Source organism: Phyllostomus hastatus, unplaced genomic scaffold (genome assembly GCF_019186645.2).
Source record: "Phyllostomus hastatus isolate PE091 unplaced genomic scaffold, TTU_PhHast_1.1 phas_contig_348, whole genome shotgun sequence".
NCBI classification, from domain to species: domain Eukaryota; kingdom Metazoa; phylum Chordata; class Mammalia; order Chiroptera; family Phyllostomidae; genus Phyllostomus; species Phyllostomus hastatus.
The window spans coordinates 7,261,967-7,275,114 of NW_025333860.1; the positions used below are offsets into that span (position 1 = coordinate 7,261,967).

The 13,148-nt window shown below is 35.5% G+C and overlaps 1 protein-coding gene across 1 annotated transcript in view; it reads left to right on the forward strand.

Moving 5' to 3' along the window:
• G2E3 (G2/M-phase specific E3 ubiquitin protein ligase) overlaps positions 1-13,148 on the forward strand; it is a 70,062-nt gene that overhangs the window by 29,152 nt on the left and 27,762 nt on the right. Inside the window, exons 3-6 of the mRNA XM_045841289.1 lie at positions 4,221-4,318; positions 6,402-6,503; positions 10,792-10,916; positions 11,911-12,076. Coding sequence (XP_045697245.1) covers positions 4,221-4,318; positions 6,402-6,503; positions 10,792-10,916; positions 11,911-12,076 — 491 coding nt within the window. The remainder of the gene's footprint in view (positions 1-4,220; positions 4,319-6,401; positions 6,504-10,791; positions 10,917-11,910; positions 12,077-13,148) is intronic.

A 13,148-nucleotide genomic window follows, 5' to 3' on the forward strand; every position in this document is an offset into this window, starting at 1 on the left:
TTGAGATCCTCAGTCTTTTCTCTTCAGCTAGTGATTTTCTCATTGTTTTATTAGTATGTTATTAGAAATTTTCTGTGCATATAAACATTGCAAGATAGAAAATAGTGATAGTTATAATACTGACATTTACTCAGTTCTGTCTTGGTGCCATACCCTTTTAATTATATTATTATATAGGATCTCATTCTCATTAAGACACAGTTTGAGGTAGGTAGTGTTGTCCTCATTTTTAAGAGGAAACAGAGCCATAACGTGTTTATGTGACCTGTCCAAGGTTACAGTGAGAGTGTAGATCTGTGTCTTAACTCACACCTCCCTGAGTCTACGATTGCCTTTTTAATATTATTGTTATTAAGATTTTGTTCATCTCACTAATATTTATTAAAAACATGGTATGTTCCCAGTGCTGTGCACTGGAAGGAATGTGGATGGTAACCCAGAGATCTTACAGGTGCTTGACCTTATGGTAGTCAAAATCATATATACACAATAAAAGAAGTAACGCTGTAAGAAATCTCATGCAGGAGCATTTTGCTCTTAGAGTTGCTATGAATTCAAGGAGCAGTGTGAAATGTTTGGGTTAAGGTGATCTTGGAAGAATTCATCTTGAAAGTTGAAAGCCTGTGGAGGATCCAGACAAAGAGAAGAGAGGAAAGGGGAGGACACCTCATGCTTGGACTGTTGTAGATCCCGGCTCCTGGGGTCTGAGTCATTGTGGATGAGATGAGACAAATTCACACAGACTACCAAGTCCTGTGGAGGAAAAGGGATGGCACGGCTTCTCTCTCAAGGGGAGGAAAAGCCTTGGAGCGCCTCAGGCACTCTCTTGAGAGGAGAGCACCTCGACCCTTGCCTTGACAGCTTTTATTGGGTTCAATTTGCACAGGAATACAGGGTGTATACATAAAGCTGGTCAGTCATTGTTAGGCATAAATTATTAAACAATAGATAACATTCAAAGAACTCTGAGGGCTTATTCTAAGTCAGGGTCAGATAGCTAAAGGGCCCTGAAACTTTGGGGAACAAACTCACTTCCTGCTTGGACCCTTATCATTTAAATTGAGGGTATTAGCAAAGTAGGTTTCATAGGATTTTATGCATTTTTTTCTTAGTCCTGATCGCCCTAGGGAACCTGCCCCTTCCATCACAGGGCAGCACCCTCCTCCTGCATTGTTTCAGGCTTAAGGCATTGTTTCAGGCTTAAATGGCGCAGGGGAAGTAAGGCAGCCAAGAGATTAGGAGACTTCTCACAGACAGAATGAGGACTCAGGCTATGTCAAAGCTAAGGGGCAAGGGTCCATCACCCCCTTTTTCTATAGCCCCCCACAGTCCTTCCCTGAGGGCCCCTTTGTGACCATACCTGTCTTAAGTTGTCCCTCTTTTGAGGGATCTTACCTGTCATTGGCTAACCAGTCATCTGCCTGGGGCCAAGCAAGGTGAAGAGAAAGGGGGCAGAGGTGGTGTCCCTACAAGGAAGATAAGCTTTGTCTCCTAAGTGGCTTATGGTTCCAAGGTCCTTTACTCAGCCTTAGCCACAGGGATTACAGCTTCTGAAACCAGGCAGGGCAGTTCCCAACACTTGGGCAGTGCCTGTTTCTTCCCACCACACTGTCTTCCTAATTCTTCTCTGGTCCTACTCTCATGGAAACCAGAAATGTCAGTGTGCATGTGTGTGGCCCAGTAATTGAAGGCTAGTGCTAATTTACATATTGGTTATAGTTGGTTATATTTCCTATTCTGTTTTTAGTCTACTTTGACTGGGATCTGTATTCAGAGGTAAAGGAAAGTTGAACATTTCTCAGAGTGCTGTTGACTTGTGTAAAATATTAATCTGACTTCACAGGAAAGGAATTGATGTTGTAGAAGGACATGCTGATTGGTGAGTAAGAGATAGAGGCAGGATTTTAAGCTGGTATGGATCCTTTCAGCCTTGGGGAAATGCAGCTGGGAGGCTCTCTGGATGCTCTGCTCATCTGTATGCAGTGTCAGTCTGTGCTCCTGACATGGGCAACCTGAAGAACCTGCAGCTCTCATCAAGAGTTCCTCCTGAAAGCAATTATAAGATTCACCAGGGACTATAAAAGAGATACTTCATTGTTGTTTTAGAGGAATATGAACAGGAATGTTGGAGGCTTATTGCTTTATTTAGAGTGTATATCTTGACTCAGTCTGACAGATGAGAATGACAGCATCATCAAAGTGGTTTCAGTATATGTGATGGTGGAAATATAGATGTTGGATTTTGGAGCTTCTCTGAATTGCTTGTAGTCTGGTGACCTATATGTAACTTGCTAAGAATATGAAACCCTCAATTCTTTTTCCCACCCATTTTTGAAGATAGGTGTCTGGTATCTCATTATATTAAAAAAAACATTGCATATACATTTGAGAAATGTAGTATAATGATGCAATTATTAACTTCAGTTCATATTTTATCCAAAGTGATACATATGAGAGATTATAGGACCTCGCATGGACATAGCTGGATTTGGCTCACTCTTATTTCCAGTATTGTCACAGAACAGTTTTGCTTTATTTTGAGACCTTTTCAGTGAGGTACTTGGAAATGTGGATAAGACTTACATCAAGACACATTGATAATAAGGGTTGGCAACAACACCATCTTATAATTACACCATCTTCTTCCTTTCCTTTTTGGCCATTCTTCGGTCTCTTTTGTCTTGGTTCTAGATTCCTGTGGGCTTTTACCTTTCTTGAATGCAATGCTTAGGCTTTTTATTTCCAGAATTATCTTCTCTGAACAACCTTTGGTCACATCACTGCCAAGTCAGAAGTCTTTATTGACTCCTCTTTGCTCCCCAAATAAATCACAAACTCCTCAGGGTAATAATTAGTATCATCCTGTGTAACCACCTTCCAGAACAACAAGTGGAATAGAAACAGCACCCAGAAGTTGTCCTTGTTATTGTTGCTCCTCCCCAAGAGTAATACCTGACCTTAAATCTTTTGCTCATCAATATGTTTATGAAATTCCTCCATGTTATTGATTATAGTAGTAGTTCATGGCTATGAAGCATTATTTGCATACTTCCATCAGCAAACTTGGTGTGTATAAGGCTCTTCTGCATGTGTCTTGGATAGTGATAAAGTTCAATAAGGCATAAACTAGTCATATGGAAGGTTCAGTATAGCCCTTCTGGGAACCTCTGGATTTCTGTCCAGACTTCCTCAGGAGAGCATGAGTGAGCAGACTGACGCACTTTAAAACAGCTCTGGTTTAGAGCCAAGCTTATCAAACTTTTTTCTAAAATTATTATTATTGTGGTAAAATGCACTAAATATAAAATTTATCATTTTATCTATTTTGAAGTGTATAATTTGGTGACATTTAGTATATTCGCAATGTTGTACAACTACCAGTTCCAAAATATTTTCATTATCGTCAAAGGAAACGCTGTACCCATTAGGTATTCACTTCTCATTTCCCGTGTCCTCAGCCCCTGAGAGCCACTAGTCTTTTACTCTGTCACCTGCTTGCCCTCTGTTAGCCTTTGCTTCAGGCTGCCGTAGCTAGTATATTTGTCTTAAATGCTTTTGACAGATGGTCAGACTCCAACCCTGACAAAGTTCTGAGGCAGGCAAAACAGGGGCAAGCAACTGAGAGCATACCTCAGCCACCACAGAGGTCAAACTGGTCACATTTCTTTGAGAACGAAGTCCATGTTACCTCCTCTTGGACAGTCCACACCAGGAACATGAGCCATCATACCTAAGGCCATTGCCCAGCTGGAGATTGGCGGGGAGGGGGGTGATGGTAGGTGGGTAAGTTAAAATGCCACGAAGCTCTCATCAAAATATAGCAACTTGTTTCTTTGTTAAGCATCCTCCTAATTGTTGTTTTTAAATTAGATTTCAAAGTTTCTGAAAAGTTGATTCTGATGTTTTTTTTCCGTTTAATTGTTGCTTTAGTGGAGTTTTAAAAATTCCTAATCCACTGTTTTCAGTGATGTTACCCTGCAAGTTGCCATTTTAACTACACACTAATCATTACATTCATCATTATAAATTAATGAGTAAAATGTGGAGTTACATTATTGTTTTAGGCGTAGATGTTGGAAATTTTAAGTTACTGATAACAATATAATGTGATCTGCTCATGCAGAAAGAATTAAACACATCAGTTGAAGAAAGAACTAATTCTATAAATGTTTTTTTAATTTAAAAAATATTTTTATATCTATTTACTTTTTCACTGTTAGTTTGTGTTTTCTGTCGAAAAAATGATGACTGTCCTAATAAGTATGGAGAAAAGAAAACTAATGAGAAATGGAATCTCACTGTGCATTACTATTGTTTGGTGAGTATAATTTATAATTAAATCTCAGAAATTTTATATTCTTTTAAAGAAGAGAATTAGATATTGATGGCTGTTATCTGATAATCATTTAACTTCTCCAGATCTTATTTTGCCGATATGTAAAAATGAGATTGTCATTTATCAGATTCTAAGATTCTGAAATTACTTGACACATATAAAGACCTGTCATCATTACCTATTTATTTTTGTCTAACCCTTTAGGGCCTAACTGAAAAAAATGGTTCAGTCTCTGAGGAAGTTATTCTTCTTACCGCTTTCTTGTTTTCATTGTTGCTAGTGATAAATCTCATAAAAGACTTGTTTGTGGGTTGAGGGAATAGAAGAAAATTTGTTTTTAATTTGTTTCCCTTTCCCTCTACCAACTTCTCCCCTCACTGAATTTGTGTCTTAAGTTCTTATTTTCTGGGTGCCTATTTCTGGGTGTAGGGTTGTCCGTGGCATGGACTGTGGCATCTCCCAGAGTAAGTGATAAAAAAGAGAGGGATAGATGGATACACCAAGATGGAATCATATGACCAAGTCTTCACAGTCACATACCACTGTCACTTTTGCTATTTGTTAGAAGTGAAGTCATTAAGTCTAGCCCACACTTAAGGGGAAGGGATCAGGTCCCAAATCTTAAAGGAAGGAGTATCAACAAATTTGTGGACATATTTTTATACCCAACACAGTATCCATGCTAAAACTCTTTAGATACTTCCTTGAGAAAACATCTAACATATTCCTTGGTGGCTCTCTAAGACTACAGAATTGTGTGTCAGTTAAATAGACTCGTAGATGGTCTAAGAGTGTAATTACTTTGTACCAGTACTTCAGGGAACATGAAATTGGCATTCCAGATTTATTTGTAAGTTGGGGTTATTATATTTTGCATCACACAAGAAAACTTTTTTCATTTTTCTAAGAGTTTATTTCAGTTTTATTAAAAATTATTTTATTTTTGACTTTAGAGAGAGGGGAACAGAGGGAGAAAGAGGGTGAGAAACATCAATTGGTTGCCTTGTGTCCACACCCCAGGGGACCAAACCTGCAACCCACTGGGAATGAAACTGGGGACCTTTCAGTTTGTGAGATGATGACCAAGCAACTGAGCCACACCAGCTGGGGCTATTTCACTTTTTATGTAGTAGAATTAGCAGACCTACTTTATTTGTTAGGGTGGTTTTTTTCATAGCTAATTTTTAAGTAATGTGCATCACTTGGTTTTCTTTAGAGTATATTATACTGATTGAAATAAGCCTCTTTAATCACATACTTGAAGTGCTTTTGAATTATTTAATATATTTTTGAATTATTTAATATATTCAAAAAGATACTGACCCTGGGCAACATTCTATTTCATTATGAACAGGAAAGTATAGTAATGTTACAAATGGCAACAAATGTTAGAGGTGAAAGAAACTTAAGAGACAGTGTAATCTAGCCCAGTGTTTTTATTTTTGTGTTTAAGGTCAGGCATTAAATTACTTGCCTAGGGGTCCAGAAAGTTGGACACAGAGCCTGGTTTGAAAGCCAGGATTTCTTATTCAAGTCCCATGCTTTTTCTTGTTTCATGCTCCTTTAATATATTTAAGCTAAAGTTAAAAATCAGATTTTTTAAATGTGAACATTTATGTTAATTATAATTCAATAGGTTTCCCTCTAAATCTGCCTTTTATGATCCAGAATCCAATTAGACTTATAATTAAGCCTGAAATATTACCAGTAATCTCTACTATCTCCATACTGTTTACTGTGACTAAATTTATACCTTTCAGTATTTATTCCCTTTTCCCCCTAAAGCTTAATTACAGGGCTTTTTGCTGCTGTTCTTGTTCTTGTTGTTGTTTTCCTTCCTTTTTCTGCTAGTTTCTGAAATACTTGAGAAACCAGTTTGGTTATATGAACTATTAATATACAATGTCTTTCAAACAAAAAAAATGTGAGTAGCTTCTTACTTTGATCATGAAAAATAACAAAGTTAAAAGATGCATAAAATTTGAGTTATGCTTATTTTTATTAAAATATTAGATATATATTTATTCCAAACTAGTTTTTTTTCTAACTGAGAATATATTCATAGTTAATGTCAAGTGGAATTTGGCAGCGAGGTAAAGAAGAAGAAGGAGTTTATGGTTTTCTAATAGAAGACATAAGGAAAGAGGTGAATAGAGCTTCCAAACTGGTAAGTAAATTATTTTACTCATTACACTAAAGACTATAAATATTGTCAATAATGGGAAAGTCTTCTTTATCAAAAATTTCTACACTAGAAATTTGTAAGTCTTTGATTTTATGTTATAGTACTTATTTTTGTCAAATACGGTGAATTTTAGAACATTTGTGTTCTTGCAAATAACAGGGAGTTAAACTGTCCCTGGATAATATATGTGACAATGTTGATTTTACTTCCTTATCTTAGTCCAACTAACCCATCATTTTACCCACTCTTATTTAAAATTTTATTTATTTATTTGAGAGAGAGATCAATTTGTTGTTCCACTTATTTATGCATGTATTGGTTGATTCTTCTTCTTTAACATTTTTTGTTGTTCAAGTATAGTTTTCTGCCTTTTCCCCCCACCCCATCCCTCCCCCCAGCCTCCCTATTTCCACCTCCCCCTTGTTATTGTCCATCTATCCTTTATAATTGTTCCTGCAAACCCTTGACCCTTTTCCCCTATAATCCCCTCCCCTCTCCCCTCTGGTCACTCTCAGCCTGTTCTCTATTTCAGTGTCTTTGGTTATATTTTGCTTGCTTGTTTGTTTTGTTTTTTAGGTTCTTGTTAAAGGTGAGATCATATGGTATTTGTCTTTTACCACCTGGCTAAGCATAATGCTAAGTTCCATCCATGTTGTCACAAAGGGTAGGAGTTCTTTCTGCTGCAGAGAATTCCATTGTGTAAATATGCTATAGTTTTCTGATCCATTCATTTGCTGATGGGCATCTAGGTTGCTTTCAGCAGTTGGCTATTGTAAATTGTGCTGCTATGAACATTGAGGCGCATAGGTTCTTTTGGATTGGTGTTTCAGGATTCTTAGGATATAATCCTAGCAGTGGAATTGCTGGGTCAAAGGCAGTTCCATTTTTAGTTTTCTGAGGAAATTCCACACTGTTTTCCATAGTGGTTGTACCAGTCTGCAATCCCACCAACAGTGCACTAGGGTTCCCTTTTCTCCATAACCTCTCCAACACTTGTTGTTTGTTGCTTTGTTTATGATGGCCATTCTCAACAGTGTGATGTGGTATCTCATTGTGGCTTTAATTTGGATCTCTTTGATGGCTAGCAATACTGAGCATCTTTACATGTGTCTCTGGAGGACATGGTTTTGTATGTCCTCCTTGGAGAAGTGTCTGTTCAAGTCCTTTGCCCATTTTTTAATTGGGCTCCTTGTCTTTTTAGAGTGGAGTTGTGTAAGTTCTTTATGTATTTTGGAGATCAAACCCTTGTCTGAGGTATCATTGGCAAATATGTTTTCCGATACAGTTGGTTCTCTTTTCATTTAATGTTGTTTTCTTTAGCCGTGCAGAAGCTTTTTATTTTGATGAGATCCCATTTGTGTATTCTTTCCTTTATGTCCCTTGTTCTAGGGGACATATCAGTGAAAATATTGCTTCATGGAATATCTGAGATTTCCCTGCCTATGTTCTCCTGAAGGACTTTTATGGTGTCATGATTTATACTTAAGTCTTTTATCAACCTTGAATTTATTTTTATGTATGGAGTGAGTTGGTGATTGAGTTTCATTTTTTTTTTTGCATGTAGCTGTCCAGCTCTCCCAACACCATTTGTTGAAGAGGCTGTTTTTACTCCATTTTATGGTGCTGCACCTTTGTCAACTATTAATGCACCATAGAGACTTGGATTTATTTCTGGGCTCTCTGTTTTGTTCCATTGGTCTATGTGTCTGTTCTTATGCCTGTACCAGGCTGTTTTGATTACAGTGGCCTTGTTATTCTGTTTGATATTGGGTATTGTGATCTCTCCTACTTTGCTCTTTCTCAAAATTACTGCTGCTATTCCAGGGTGTTTATGGTTCAGTTTAAATTTTTGAAGTGTTTGTTCTATATTTGTGAAATATGCCATTCATACTTTATTAGGTATTGCGTTGAATCTATAAATTGCTTTGGGTAATGTGGACATTTTGATAATGTTAATTCTTCTGATTCATGAACACAGTATAGGTTTCCATGAACACAGTATATGTACTTCCTTAATTTCTTTCTTCAGTGTTGTGTTGTGTTGTAGTTTTCTGAGTACAGGTCTTTTACCTCCTTGGTTAGGTTTATTCCAAGATATTTTATTTTTCTTGTTGCTGTATCAATTGGGATTTTCCCCCTGATTTCTGCTTCTGATGTTTCATTGTTGGTATACAAAAATGCCCTTGATTTCTGAATATTTTCTTTGTATACCACTGTCTATTGGTTGGTTCTTTATGTGCCCTGACCGAGGATCGAACCCACAAGTTGGTGTATGAGCATGGCACTGTAACCAACTGAGCTACCCAGATAGGGCCATTTTCACTCACTCTCCATCAGAATTATAAACATACTTCCACCCTGCTGTTCTTCAAACCTGAGTCAATCCAGCCGTTCACTTTTCATTCTTATACCTCAGTTTCTGGTTTGGAATGATTGTTTGAGGAAGAAATCACACAACTATGTAGACCAATAATTTATGATCTCCATACCTCTTGTGGCCCTTCTGTGACATTGTGTGCTGGTGTTCAGTGCCTTCGCCTGTTCTCTAAGATAAGTATTCTAAACTTTTAACTCCTCATTCATTTAATTATAATCTGTGAGTCTTCTGTGTGATAGCTACTAGATTATGTGCAAGGAAAGGACTGTAGGTTTTCACATGATCTGAGTAGAAATGATGAAAGAGAACGAGAAGGTTAAATATGAAGATAGAGTAGGGGCCTACAATCTGCAACAGGTAATTAAAATAATGTTCTGTTTGTTCCCTATCCTAGTTGAGGCAAAGAAATGAAGCCAATTATTTTTTAAGATGTTGAGGATACCTAGGACTTGGTGGTAAAATGGAGGCTCTAGAGCACAAGGGAAAACCTTGGGAAAGTTTATCTCTGGTGGCATTTATCTAAGGGCCACATGTGAATGTTAGTTTCAAAGTTCAGCTTCTTGATGATAGTGAACTTCTGAAAGATGACCTCAAAGTCCCCTTACAGTTGGGAAACCTGTTTTCTTAAAACATATGAATTCTCTCTTAAGTATACTGTATTGTGAACCTTTGAAAATGAAAATATCTTGATCCTGAAGAGGTATCTCCATTTGTGACTTCAAACTGGAATTCTGTATATCATTTTACTAGGAGAGCATCAGGTTGGCAAAGTATTCTCCTATGACTTGGTGGTGCTTGAGGGATTAGCATTAACACTGTATAATCTCTTCATCAGTGTCAATTATAATGGCCATCTATCTCAAGGATTCCAAGGTGTTTTAGGTACTGCTCTGTATTTTAGTAATGATTCATCTAATAGTCTTTCTGTTTGTATGCTACTTCTGTATTTCAGTTAGTGGCAGTGGTATTATGTTTCTTTCCTAGAGCTGTCATAATAAATTTCCACAAACCAGGTTGCTTCAAACAGAAACTTATTCTCACAGTTCTGGAGACCAGAAGTTCCAAATCAAGCTGTCAGAAGAATTGATTCCTCTTGAAAGCTCTAAGGGAAAATACATTCCATGCTTCTTTCTAAAACTTTGGTGACTGCTGGCAACCTTTGCATTTCTCAGTTTGTGGCAGCATAGCTTCAGTCTCCACTTCCATCTTCACATGGCCTTCTCCTTTGTGCATCTGTCTTAAATCTCCCTCTCCTTTCACTTCCAAAGACACCAGTCATTTGATTTAGGAAGCACTCTAAATCCAGGATTATCTCATCTTGAGATCACATTTACAAACACCCTGTTTCCGAATAAGGTATCGTTCATACTGGTACCAGGAGTTAAGACTTGAACATGTCTTTTTGGGGCTCACTGTTTAATTTACTGTAAGTATCGAACACTTTTTCATTTGGTTAGGATAAAGTAATCCTAGCCAATTTTTCTACAGATTAGTTTTTAGTATTTTACTGTTCTCCTTGCTGAGTATTTCCTAATTATGTATTTTCTATTGAGATTTGAATGAGACTTTCATGTATAGCCATTATGTATATAAACCCTTCTGTTTGTTTTTGCAAATAGGAAGGAAAAGAAGCTTCTCTTTCTTACTCACATGTTAGATTATAAATGTTCCTTATATCAGAAATTGTTGTAGGAGTAAATCTTTAGTGTCTTCAGGTTGTTTCTGGGTAGAACAGTTTTCTCAGGAAATTTCTTTAATATACTGTCATCACAGCTATTGTATGATGAAAATAATTTTCAGACTCCACAAAAGGAATATTCACTTATACTTAAGTCATATTATCATGAAAAAAATTTTCTATATTATGACCCCTACTTTCTTATTTTCTTCTAGAAATGCTGTGTTTGCAAGAAAAGTGGTGCTTCAATTGGATGTGTTGCACCTCGATGTAAACGAAGTTACCATTTCCCATGTGGACTTCAGAGAGAATGTATTTTTCAATTCACTGGCAATTTTGCGTAAGTTAACTGTTGAGTATGAGAGATAATGTTTAAAGAAGAATACGTAAGGGATACGGGTATTCCAATGGTAAAATTTTTTGTTAAAATTTTTTTTCAAAGCTTCACTGAATTTATACACTTTATATATATAGTGTATAAACACATAGAGAGGGAATATATATGGAATCATTTATATCTTCAGAGTCTTGAGAATTGCCCAGTCTGAAATGGGCTTATTTATACCTTCAACTTTCAGCTCTGGAATATAATATGAAACTGTCGACGTGTATTCAAAGACAATGAAAATTTTCACCTTATGTAATTCTAGATTTTTGTATTCTTCTTCAGATATAGTTGTACAGTTTTCTTTCACAGAGCATATTTATTTCTCTTTGAGTAAATTGAAGGTACAGAAATTTGGTGGAGTCCAAAAAATGAATATCATGCCCTGGGATGCTCCTGAAAATATGCTTCCTGAATTCAGCTTTAAACATCAAAATTTTATGGATTTTGATATTGGGTATCATGAGCATTGTATTTCTTTTAGTTTTTGTGTTCTTGACCAAGTTAATGGATTTTTTTTACTATGTACAAAAACTGCAGTTTTGATAATACAAATGGAAATAAATTTAATGGGTTAGGAGTAAGTTATTACTTGCATTTTGTTAAATGATTAAATATTTAAATTTTAAGTTCTTTTAATTTTGTGTAGTGTTAAATAAAATTATGTGTATGTTCTGTTGCTAACAATAAATATTACATGGGATCCTCAACATAGTATTAGTTACTGAAATTTTGTGAGTCTTACCACAAAAGATTTTTGTTTGGAAAGTTCAATTCACCATGGTCATAGGTTGTAAAACTGATTTATAGTACTAAGGTTCCAGTCAAATGTACATTAGTTATTAGAGAGATATGAATAATTTTTCTCTTATAAATGTGAATTGTAATGCTAGTCTGGTTGTGCTTTGTAATTTATTAGATGTTGCTTTTAAATAATTTACATTTTTAGGTCATTTTGTTGGAACCATCGACCTGTTCAAATAATTACACCTAATAATTATAGAGACTCTGTACCATGCACCATTTGTTTGGAATTTATTGAGCCTATTCCAACTTATAACATATTACGAAGTCCTTGTTGTAAGAATGCTTGGTTTCATAGAGACTGTTTACAGGTAAGATGTTTTGTAAATGTTTTCTGATATAAAATTTGTTGCTTGCTGATTTGAATTTAAAATTGGAAAGCGTTAACATGTATTTAGCTAATACTACTTGTAACTTGTAAAAACAGCTTTATTGAAGCATATTTTACATATAAAATTCACCCTTTAGAAATGTACAGTATTTTAATACTTTAGATACTACTTTTTAATGTATACTTACCTGAGGATTTTGTTTGTATTTCACAATGAATAAAAAGCAGGCTTTAATTCCCAAGTTATTTACATATTTAAGCTTAGAAAATCAAGATAAGTGAAACAATCATTTAACTGTAAGCTAAGATATTTAAATGTTACAGGCATTTTTTCTTGTATGTCAAACCTGATGACAAGTTTTCAAGTAAATGAAGTAACAGAAAACCTGACATTAAACAATTTAATATTTTATTCAGAAGATACTTGAAAATTAAAAAGATTGGTTATTAATAATATCAAATATATTATATATATATGAAAGTGACAACTGATAGACAGTTACAGTTAATAGAATGCCAAATAACAAAGCATTTACTTAAGTTTAGTACTATTTTTTAAAGCTTGTCTTTTATTATTGTTTATTAAAACAAAACATTACTACTGACTACAGATTATCCACAAAAGTATTTTTTAAAGTTAAGAGGTATTATAAATCCTCTATTTCAATACTCTTCAAAGTACTAACAGTAGTCAAAGTAGTAAAGCTTAATTGATTACTTTTAGTTCTTTTGTATGAGCCTTAACATTTATATTTAGGACTATTCAGTGAAAAGTGGCAGGATAGAGCCTGTTTTGTTGGATCAACATCAGAAATTCTATCAATTCTTACAAAAAAAAGTGTTTTAAAAGGATCCAGAGGGTACAGTTTATATGTGGTTAAGCAAATTTCATTGTTGTACCACTATAAATGATACATTGGGATTTTTTTGAGGAGAGACTATAGGTTAATATAAAAAAAATGATGGAAAGTTTTCACTCCGGGTATGTATAGAATTGTCACTATTCTTGTTCTGTTTGGATTTCTCCATCGTTGCTCTGGTCTTGTTGATAC